Source organism: Cydia strobilella, chromosome 1, assembly GCF_947568885.1.
Source record: "Cydia strobilella chromosome 1, ilCydStro3.1, whole genome shotgun sequence".
Lineage (NCBI taxonomy): Eukaryota > Metazoa > Arthropoda > Insecta > Lepidoptera > Tortricidae > Cydia > Cydia strobilella.
Window position 1 is genome coordinate 27,025,113 of NC_086041.1, and position 11,418 is coordinate 27,036,530.

Consider the following 11,418-nt stretch of genomic DNA (forward strand, 5'->3'; position numbering starts at 1 on the left):
GAAAAAATACCTACTATAAGTGCTTACTTATTCACTAATAGGGTCTTAGCGTTTTTACAATCCATCGTTTTTAATATCCTTACTTATACCGTCGATACAATTTTATTAAATTTTTATTTGAATGTACTTGTTTCTATGAAATTAAAATTATTTAATTTCAGTTACCATTAATCTGATAAACTACAATCATTAAGATATTTTTCTATTTAATTAATAATTGAGAATCCTACTCTAAACCAATATTACGGTAAGAATTGCTTGTTATCAATGTTATCATAATAACAACGGGCATTCTCTTTAATAATATACAATTCAAATTATTTATCATAAATACATACAAAACAAGCTGTCATTGAACCAACCAGTGCCCGACATAGACTGGCGGCGATAACAGTGTTTTGAGCGCCAGATAAGTGAATACCAATAAATAAACTAATTTAAACATGTTGATTAAACGTCTTACTTATGAGGCATGCAATATCATCTTTGGAAAAAGTATTGGGTAAGTTTGTTTTACATATTATTTTATCGTGTAAAGAAAATTATGTTTATTTATTTTTGAAACATATCACCAGGATTAGGCAAGATTAAATCTTTATTCATTCATTAATAATCTTCCTGTGAATCGCAGTATTAACCTTACGTTTCTGATTAATAGTTATATTATAGACAATATTACATATTATTATTCAATTAAAAGTAAAACTAAAACTAAATAAGAATAACAACTTATAAATAATAAAAATTAAAAAACAAAACTACTCTTAATTAAAAAAAAAAACATCTAAAGGCCCCCGCGGCATTGTGCCAAAGATGCTGGCAGCATTCCCTCGCTGAATGGCAATACTTATGCGCTGCGAGAGAAAGCCGCCAGCTCTCTGGTCACCGGTTGCGTGGTTGGTTGGTTCACCTTACGTTAATATTGTATAATCCTTTTTCTACCTAATACCCATGGCCAGAATTAGAATTCGCCTAACATTCGGAGTGGCGAGCCTTGGGGGAGGCCTATGTCCAGCAGTGGACGTCTATCGGCTGACATGATGATGATGATGATGATATTATTATTTTTTTGCTTACAGCCGGCCGGAATAAAGAAATTATTCGGTATTATCAACGAAAATATGAGTCAGTTAGCCGTGATATTTTTTTATATTAAAAGTCATATATATATATATATATATATATATATAGCTATCTGCATATCATGTTTGCTGTATAAAGGTATCTACTATACAGCAAACAACTTTTTGCAGGGATTGTTATGAAGTCACATAATAATATTTAGTATATTGATTTGAGGTTTATCGATAATTTCAGGCAAGCCAGTCGCACACTTTCCAATGCCAGTTATCTGCACAACCCCGGCTCCGAGTCCCTGTCTTACGCGACCATAGGCCAGGCAGTCGAGGCCAGCGCGCAACGCTACCCTGGCCGAGTAGCCGTGCGCTCTGTGTACGAAGACCGCACCCTCACCTATGAGCAGCTACTGGTAGAAGTAAGCTAAACACCAACATGGGCCGACTCTGTTCAAACACAGTTGCCCCACAAGTCCCACAACCATTTTGCATTTAGTGACTTTTGACTGTCACCTGACGATACCTAAGAATGTGTTTTATAATATACCTACGCGTAAGTTTAATGCGTGACTAATTGTAAAGGCTCGGCCAAACACAAGGCACGACGCAGCGCCGCGTCCGCGCCGCGTTCGCGCCGCGTGATGCCTGTTCAAACAGGTCGCGCGCGGATCGCGCCGGCCTCGCGCTCTCAACACGCCCTCATACGCCCGATACAGCACCATGCGCGCGCGGAAGGTTTCTCATTCACGTCCGACTGATGTGACCCAGCGTGCCGCCGCGGGCCGCCGCGTCTGCGCCGCGTGGACGCGCGCGACGGGGCGCGACAGAAGCGGGGCGCGATGCCGGCGGGACGCAGTCTGTTTACTCTGTTTGACGTTGCTAACCTGCTAGCATGGGCGGCGGTCGCGCCGCGCGACCGCGGCGCTGCGTCGCGCCTTGTGTTTGGCCGAGCCTTACTACCTATATAGTGACTTTCTCTAGTACGTAGCTTTTTCGTCAACGACGGCCAGACGGCCTTAAAAGTCTGTAGCAAGCTCGGTTCTCCATATAAACGTAGTTACGCTCTGATTTTAAAACGACTAGTTAGATTGCTCCGAAACTTTGTACTTACAATAGTATAAAGTATATGTATGTCTGTTATTTTTTTTATGTAGCTTCAGATCCCATACTTAAAAACACCGGACAAGTGCGAGTCGGACTCGCCCACCGAGGGTTCTGTACTTTTAGTATTTGTTGTTATAGCGGCAACAGAAATACATCATCTGTGAAAATTTCAACTGTCTAGCTATCACAGTTCACGAGATACAGCCTGGCGTTAGACAGACGGACAGACGGACAGTGGAGTTTTAGTAATAGGGTCCCGTTTTTACCCTTTGAGTACGAAACCCTAAAAAATACAGCGAATTTAAGTTTTTCATACAAAACTTGTTTTTCTCTATTTCGTATGTTTTATAAGCTGGAGCTATATAAACTAATTATAGGCATAGATAGGTATACCTCATGTCATTGCATGTGCAAAGTGTCATTACAATCCAACACGTAGTTTTAAATTGAGAACGAAACTCCGTTTGTATGGAAAGGTGAAATTCGGCCAAGCTTATTGCTGCGGATCCTTAACGACAGTGATTTTAATATTGTCTTCGGTTACCGCGATAGTTACTCATGAAATAAAACTATGAAAACGGATTATATCGCGTATATTGAATTTATAATACATCCCGACGTTTCGAACCCTTTACAGCGTTCGTGGTCAACGGGTGACCACGAACGCTGTAAAGGGTTCGAAACGTCGGGATGTATTATAAATTCAATATACGCGATATAATCCGTTTTGACAGTGATTTTGTTAATTTGTTCAATGAAATAGGTATTTACTGTATAGGCAGATGCTTTGGGCTGTGCCCTAAGATCTCGAGGGCTGGAGAAGGGTGACCGGGTGGGCATCTGGTCGCACAACAACGCTGCTTGGATCGTCGCGCTGGTTGCGGCAGCGAGGGTCGGCCTTATCTCCGTAAGTCCTACGGTTGACGTTTTTTGGGTTCCGTACCCAAAGGGTAAAAACGGGACCCTATTACTAAGACTCCGCTGTCCGTCTGTCCGTCTGTCACCAGGCTGTATCTCATGAACCGTGATAGCTAGACAGTTGAAATTTTCACAGATGATGTATTTTTATTGCCGCTATAACAACAAATACTAAAAACAGAATAATATTAATATTTAAATGGGGCTCCCATACAACAAACGTGATTTTTTTTGCTGTTTTTTTCCGTACTGGTACGGAACCCTTCGTGCGCGAGTCCGACTCGCACTTGGCCAATTTTTCTTCTTTATTTGGTTACTTTACCCCATAGATTCTGATGCACACTGAGTCAAAAAAGTTACGTAACAAATAACGAAAAACAGTTTACGTGATACAGGGTGTAAGAAAAATGGATGGATCCGTTTAAGGCCATATTCGGTATCATGTTGTGATTAGGAAAAAGTGGAAGAATAATTTTTTTGACACAAAAAAAAATGTTTTTTGTATGGAGGGTTGGCCGATTTGGACGACCTGCCTGCCCCATAGAAAAAAATCTACTTTTTCCTAATCAGATTACAATACCGAATATGCCCTTAAACGGATCCCCATTAATATTTTTGTTACACTTTAATACCTAATAATTTTCCTAAATTAACGAGTCATGCGTCAATCTCATCCTTTCAAATTAATCAACTTTCATACAGCGTTCTTTATCAGATATTAATTGTTATTACCATAGGGCGGGCGACCTATGGTGTTCTTTACAATATAAGTTAAACCAAATTTATTTATTTTATTCCAGGGAATAATACACTATCAGTTATTTAATATTTATAATATTTGTTGTTCAGACAGCATCAAAAGTAGCGTATCAGATTATGTATCAAAAGTATCTACGATTCTCTAATAACTAATATCTCTAATAACTAGCTTGACCAAAAGGGATGTCTCTATGTATATGTAGAACAATTCGATTGTGGCAGATACCTTTCAATTCGAACTATAGAGAATCTCTATATATCTATTTGGAAATGTACTCGAGGGTGGCAGATACTTTTGATCTTTGTACTTACTGAATTTAAGAACATCTAAAAAATCTTCACTAAGTACACTTAATAATAGTCCTAATGATCCTAATAGAGAACGTTTTTTATTTTCAGGTAGCTTTAAACCCCGTGTACGAGAAACCTGAATTGACATACTGTATTAAAAAAACAGAGTTGAAAGCCATCATTATAGGTGATACGTTAAAGAAGGCTAACTATTATAAGACAATAGAACAGTTGATACCGGAAGTACATCGACAAGAAGCAGGATTCATAAACTCCACAACATTCCCTAGTTTGAAAACCATCATCACGTGTGACAAAAACGCATTACCGTAAGTTACTAATTCGGTCAAGCTAGGATACCTAACTTTATTAGCTTTGAAAAAAATATCACATTAACATTGAATACAACTAGACCTAAAGGAGTTTCTTGTTTTTTGCGTAAAGGCACGGAACTTGATTTTTTTAAAACCGTTCCAAACAAAGTAACGAAATTAGAATTACCTCGGTTAGAGTCATGACATGTAGGACATCAATATCCAGTAACAAAATCTCGTACAATAATGTAAATTCCCACCGATCGGCTGGAGTTGGGCCGCGCCGCCCGCGCCATCCGACAAGCAAATCGTTAGATTACATTTAGAGGTATCCTGCTTTCTACCTACCTACTTTAAACGCCGCGTTACTTGCGTTACAGAGGAACATTTACATATGACTCTCTGGCGGCAAACAGGCATGATGCATCACGGTACGGCGCTCAAGTAGACCCAGACGACGGCGCCATCATCCACTTTACATCTGGAACTACTGGTAACTTCATCAAGTATTTGTATTTTGTTTTCCTTTTCACTCTTATTTTAACATTAGTGATGAATAATCTATAGTGCGGAAACCTAAAATTGTCTGACTAACAAGCACAGATGCAAATAGTAGTGTTAACCAAGGGATAAAATGGTGCCTTTCACCCGAGTTAAACACTACTTTTCATTTCGAATACGAGGAAAGTAAAATACATGCGCATTAAAAAACACGGCTAAGTATTAAACTTCAGTAGTATTTCTTGAGGGTGATTTGAATTAACAAATTATTTCCATTTTGGTCGTAACACACTTGAATCCCTCACTACGCTCAGGATTCTATATGTACGCCCTCGTCGTAAATATTTATTTGTTTTATTTTTAATTACAGGTGATCCAAAAGCAGCGTTGGACTCGCATTTCGGAGTAGTGAATAATTCTTACTTTATGGGCAAAAGGCAAAACCTACATGAAGGTCATGAAATCACGTGTGTTCAGGTACACTTGTAACTAATAGTACCTATAGTAAAACATAAGATATGTAGATAAGGAAATCTTGAATATGAAATGACAGTACAGATTATGGACATAGCTTACAGCTAAATAGTTCATGCTCCTAACAGTGAGGTGAGGTGAGGTGAGTTGAGGTGAGGTGAGTTGAGGTAATGATTTTCAGTAATGACTGTCAACAGTTCTATATGCGATAACAGCTGACAGCTGTGTTACTCGTATGTTAAGACCCGCGTCCGTCAGTCAGTCTGCCAGTTGCAGTTGGTAAAGCCCTTCTTTTTATTTCAATCTGTTTCAGTCTCCGTTATTCCACGCACTGGGTTCGGTCATCACGGTGGCCTCTGCGCTCCGGCACGGCACGTCGCTGGTGCTGGCGGCACCTACGTACAACTTCGAGGCAAATATGAAAGCACTGCTATCTGAGAAGTAGGTATTTTTATTATATTTACGTAAATAAATATAATAAAAATATTGTATTTATGTAGGACTAGACTAGACAAGTCAAGACAGCAGCATGAGCATGAGCGTCACCAGCGTTTTTAGGGTTCCGTACCTCAAAAGGAAGAAACGGAACCCTTATAGGATCACTCGTGCGTCTGTCTGTCTGTCCGTCTGTCACAGCCTATTTTCTCCGAAACTACTAGACCAATTAAGTTGAAATTTGGCATACATATGTAAGTTTGTGACCCAAAGACGGACATGTAACGTAAACAAATGAATTTTAAACATGGGGGCCACTTTTGGGGGGTAAATGAGAAAATTAAAAAATAAAGTTTTTCAAACCATATCGTGTTACATATGAAATGAAAGAGCTCATTGTGAGAATTTAAAATATATTTTTTTAATAATTTTTGGATAAACAATTTAGAAGTTATTCAAGAAAATAGGCAAAAAATTACCATTCCCCCCTTTATCTCCGAAACTACTGGGTCTAAAATTTTGAAAAAAATACACAAAATAGATCTTTACCTATAGATTACAGGAAAACCTATTAGAAATTGCAGTCAAGCGTGAGTCGGACTTAATTACTTAGTTTTTAATCCGACCCTTACGGGTTTTTTAAAGACATTTCACTCACGTTTCACATAAAAAATACATTGTCTAAATTGTGTAATGTACGGAACCCTTGGAACGCGAGTCCGACTCGCACTTGGCCGGTTTTTTAACTTCGTTCCAACCGAGTGTTCCACGACACTCACCACTTTTTTTATTTTTAGAACGCCATATGAGTTTGACCCATGTTATTTCGCTGATAGGTATGTGTTAAAATTGTTAAATATCAAACGGTGTCACAAGCATAAGCCAAGGCCATCCATCCATCTATTCGAGCATAATTTTTTCTTGATTTCGATTCCGAGGCACATTTTTTTCTTAAGACTACTTACACGGAGTTACATATCTTTGGTATGGGTAATACCCATGAATAACAACTTTCTTAGGGTGTAGGACTGTAGGTAGTTTAACCTAAAGCGCTGATGTGAAACACGGATATATTGATGTACCAGCACTCTAACATTTGGGGAGTTGCGGGCGCTTTGTCTTATTATTTCTCCGATATGCTCTGTTGATGTTGTAGCTGTAGAGGTATATTTGTTATTGATAGTAGGTATCTTGTTGTAGATGTACCGTGCTAAATGGCACGCCGACAATGTTCGTGGACCTTGTGTCCCTGGCGAGGAAGATGGGAGTGAGCACCAACCTGCGCGTGGCGCTGACCGGCGGCGCGCCGTGCAGCCCGCAGCTCATACGAGACATCAAGCAACACCTCAACGCCCGCACTGTCTCGGTATAGTGTGCTACTCGTATATGTTCCGTGGATCAAGTGTTCCAGTTAAGAGGATACACTGCGGCCGCTTCTCCATACAAACGTAGTCCACATTTTCCTCTCTGGATATTGACATCATGGAAAATGTTTTAATAGCTATATCCAAAAAAGTCAAACATAGTGACTTTTTCGATTTTTTTGTTTGTGTAAAAATTAGGAGCGAAAAACTGATTTCATACAATTTTTTTAATGCTCCTAATTCTTAACTTATAATAATTAAAGATTCGTAAAAACAAACATAGGGGCATAGCTGTGGTTGATAACAACAAACTGTCAAAATATTTTTAATAATGTTTATATCCTCCAGAGAGGAAAATGAGGACTACATTTGTATGAAAAGACGTTTTCGCGCGACCGCGGTGTATCCTCTTAAAATAGTAGCCAGCAGAAATCTGCGCTAACAACAAACTGTAGGTAGTCTCTGACTTTGGCAGATGTCAGAAATTCAAAGAACTTTTTTCGTTACAGAGTTTATACGGAATGACAGAGACTACAGCAGCTGTGTTTCAGTCGCTGCCCGATGACATCACTGATTTGGTTGCCGGGACAGTCGGCTACATACAAGACCATGTTGAAACTAAGGTAATGTACCGACCTACCATACCATAGGTATCAAACTTTACAAGATTTTAATATATTTTAGTTTAATACTACTAACAAACATGCCTTAACCTGACTTGTCGATTATTTTTCCTTTAATTTTAGTTGTATTGTACTTGACTGAGATTTGCAAGAAAGAGGTAAATTCGAGTAACTGCATACTACTTAGTTATTTAGTTAATTGGGTTACCCGCTTTTAATTTAGCGTTGATATATGGATTATTCGTGTAGGTACCTACTCGTATTATTTCCACAAAAAACAAAGTATAAAAATCTCGCAAAATAATTCGAATTGGTTTTATCAGGTTACAGCAAGTATTAAGCTTCTTTGAAAATAACAAAGTTCTTTTTGCTGAAGGTAGTCGACGAACAAGGGAAAGTGGTCCCATTCGGCAATTCCGGGGAGCTGATGGTGAGGGGGTACAACACCATGATGGGCTACTGGGGGGAGCCGGAGAAGACCAGGCAAGCTTTAGGAGAAGATGGATGGCTGCACACAGGGTAACAGCATTGCAAGCTTTTAAAACGATTACATTAGCAGACCTCGTCGGTATAGGATTGAATTGGTCAGATGACTCAGATGTTTTTTAAGGCACAGTTAGTTCAGGTCCTTCTCCGAACGCAGCTCGCTGAGCACTGAGCGGACTGCTGTGCGTGCCCGGGATTTTTTTATATTTCAGATATCATAGTAATCTATTAATTCGATCAGATCAGTTTTAGACCTTTGTTCGTGATTTTTTTCTATCAAGTGAAAGTGGTTTAATTTAGTTTCGAATCAATTAAGTTACTAGAGAAAGGTCTTAAGATTGCAATTCATATTTTTTGGCAACCGTATTGTGATCTAAGAAAGCGCTACAATTTTTCAAAAACTCTGCTGGCTGAACCCACTGCACCTTAAAACCGCGATGAATGGAAAATAATTGTTTCTCACGTATGTTAGGCAAAGTTGGTCACCTATGGTAAAACCAGATGGGAGGGTTAGGACCAACAACATTTTTCTAAAATGTAACTACTAAAATATTAATTTGTGTAATACAGAGACAAGTTTACTCTGAGCGAAGACGGCTACGGGCGGATAGTGGGTCGGCTGAAAGACATCATAGTGCGCGGTGGGGAGAACATCGCGCCCAAGGAGATCGAGGACCTGCTCAACACGCATCCTTACATCGTTGAAAGCCAAGTATCTACCTACTTATTTGATATCTAGGAACCCATAAGTGCGGGTTAAGTTGCACATAATTATCATGCTATAGATACTGTCAAACTGTCCATATTGTGACATTGTTGCGAGGTAAACAATAGTCCGCATAAATCGCATAACACCCGCATGTTCGCATACGAGAAATCTTTGTAATAAACTCTCTTCTTGTCGACGACGTCATTGTTATCAATCAGAATATCACTTGAGTTGCGTGTAAACATATATTTATCATTTTATCAATCTTATCAACAGGTGGTGGGAGTTTCAGATGAGAGGCTTGGAGAAGAGTTGTGTGCGGTATTGCGTCTGAGAGATGGTTCCTCTATTACTTCGGAGGAGGTGACCCGGTACTGCTCGGGGAAACTGGCTAAATTCAAGATCCCTAGGATGTTGAAAGTCACAGAAGAATTTCCAAAAACGGCGTCGGGCAAGATTCAAAAGTACAAGCTTCGAGATATGATCGAATCCGGGGCACTTTGACAATACCTTCAATTACTTCAATTGAAATACCTACCAATGATAATGCAAACCCATTACCTATGAAAATAAAAGCATATTTAAAGTATAAATACTTTATTAGTTTAATCAGCAATTTAATCAATACCTACTACCGTCAAACGGGGGAATTATAGATAGGTTTCAAGTTCACAGGCAAAAAAAAATTTTCAATTATAGCAATAACAATCTGATTGCTGTTCGTGGACTTCAGTCCCTAGTTATATTTTGCTTTTTACGTATAATATAAACATATATATATAAATATAATATTGTCTTCGGTTACCGCGATAGTTACTCATGAAATGAAACTATGAAAACGGATTATATCGCGTATATTAAATTTATAATACATCCCAACGTTTCGAACCCTTTACAGCGTTCGTGGTAAACGGGTGACTGAGGAAAAACTACAAAGTGCAAAAATACCCACATACTAAAAATTCATTCTGAGTATAATATGTTTTAAAAAGATGTGTCCCGCCGAGTTTGTTGCCGGTCCCATATTGGGATACCCTCCTACAATTTAGGAGGGAATTAAATCTTCTCGGGTCCGAGGTGTAGGATTGGAGCCGGCGTAGTTTTTATCGCGTATATATGTATCTTTACTTGAAAATAGTTGTATTGTATAAAACTAGCCTTATGAACCGATTTTGCATGTACAACTAGCCTTAAAGTTCATTAGGTCTATGATGGTTCATTATTTTTGGTTCATTATTTAAATGCACATGTATTTTACTTTCATCGTATTCGAATTGTTTTCAATCTACTCTACTTTTGTAGAGTGTTTAACTCGGGTGAAAGGCACCATTTCAGTCTCAGCCTATTGCTATTAAGCCACTAATGGAACAATTTAAAATAAAGACAACCGCAGAATAAGCCACCAAAGTGTAAATTTATAGGTTTAAATCTTAATCTAAATAAATAACAAAAAAACTTACTGATAAAACATCAAATAAGCACTTTATATGTTGCTCCAACTCCAAACATACACTGTTCTTACCGGGATCTAATTTATCCATATACAATTTCAAAAATAGTAACACGTAAACTTTGTTTATTTTGAATATTTGCAGATTTTCACGTCACAATAAATAAGACAGTAAATAGAAAGTCCATGCATAGATCGTGATCGGCAACGCAGGCTTCGTCAAGTGGACACAAAAGCAAATCAGCAACAGGCTTCGTCATCTACTTACAAATGATGTAATCCGCAACAGGCTTTGTCAATCTTAACCACTAAATTAAACTATTTAGGCTATGGTGCCACACGTAAACTTCAAACCCTCTATATTGGAATTACTCGAAAATAAATTTACCACGTGTTGCTATTGCTATTGCATAGAAAACAGAGTTTACTAATAATAATAGCTATATTTCTTATTTTGGGTAAAAAACCTGATTTTGTTAATTCACTGGGTGGGATTCATTCACTATTTTGGCTCAGTGATCCAAAGAGAATCTTGGCCCCCGAAACGAGAGCGTGCCACCTGTCCCGATCCTGCGCAACTTCCCCCCTAATACCCCTATAGAACCCCCTACCCCTAATATCCCATAGAATGGTAATTGTAATTTTTACAAAACCAAAATTGTACATAAGTAGTTCCCATTTTCTTTGATTTTTTTAGCCTATTATATCGTCTTAATACCTAATGTAAGAGAAATATATTAATACTTTTTAAGTGACGATATTAATATTAAAATTATCATATTACTATTTCGTCGATATTATAGTGAGTCTTAATTAATTAAGGTTCATGTTTGTGTATCAACTCGCACTGTGACCCAGACGTCATGGACAATTTATTGTATTATAATTGTAATCGATACGAGTAAGTATGTAGA

The 11,418-nt window shown here is 38.3% G+C and overlaps 1 protein-coding gene across 1 annotated transcript; it reads left to right on the plus strand.

Annotated features, from left to right (window-relative positions):
- Window positions 1-374: 374 nt before the first annotated feature.
- On the plus strand, window positions 375-9,590 carry LOC134742903 (medium-chain acyl-CoA ligase ACSF2, mitochondrial). Its single transcript, XM_063676101.1, has 12 exons — window positions 375-502; window positions 1,318-1,495; window positions 2,959-3,087; window positions 4,257-4,477; window positions 4,843-4,955; window positions 5,334-5,440; window positions 5,751-5,878; window positions 7,073-7,238; window positions 7,746-7,859; window positions 8,236-8,378; window positions 8,916-9,057; window positions 9,331-9,590. Exons 1-12 carry the CDS (start codon window positions 444-446, stop codon window positions 9,556-9,558), a joined length of 1,728 nt encoding a protein of 575 aa, XP_063532171.1. The 5' UTR covers window positions 375-443; the 3' UTR covers window positions 9,559-9,590.
- The last annotated feature ends 1,828 nt before the right edge of the window (window positions 9,591-11,418 follow it).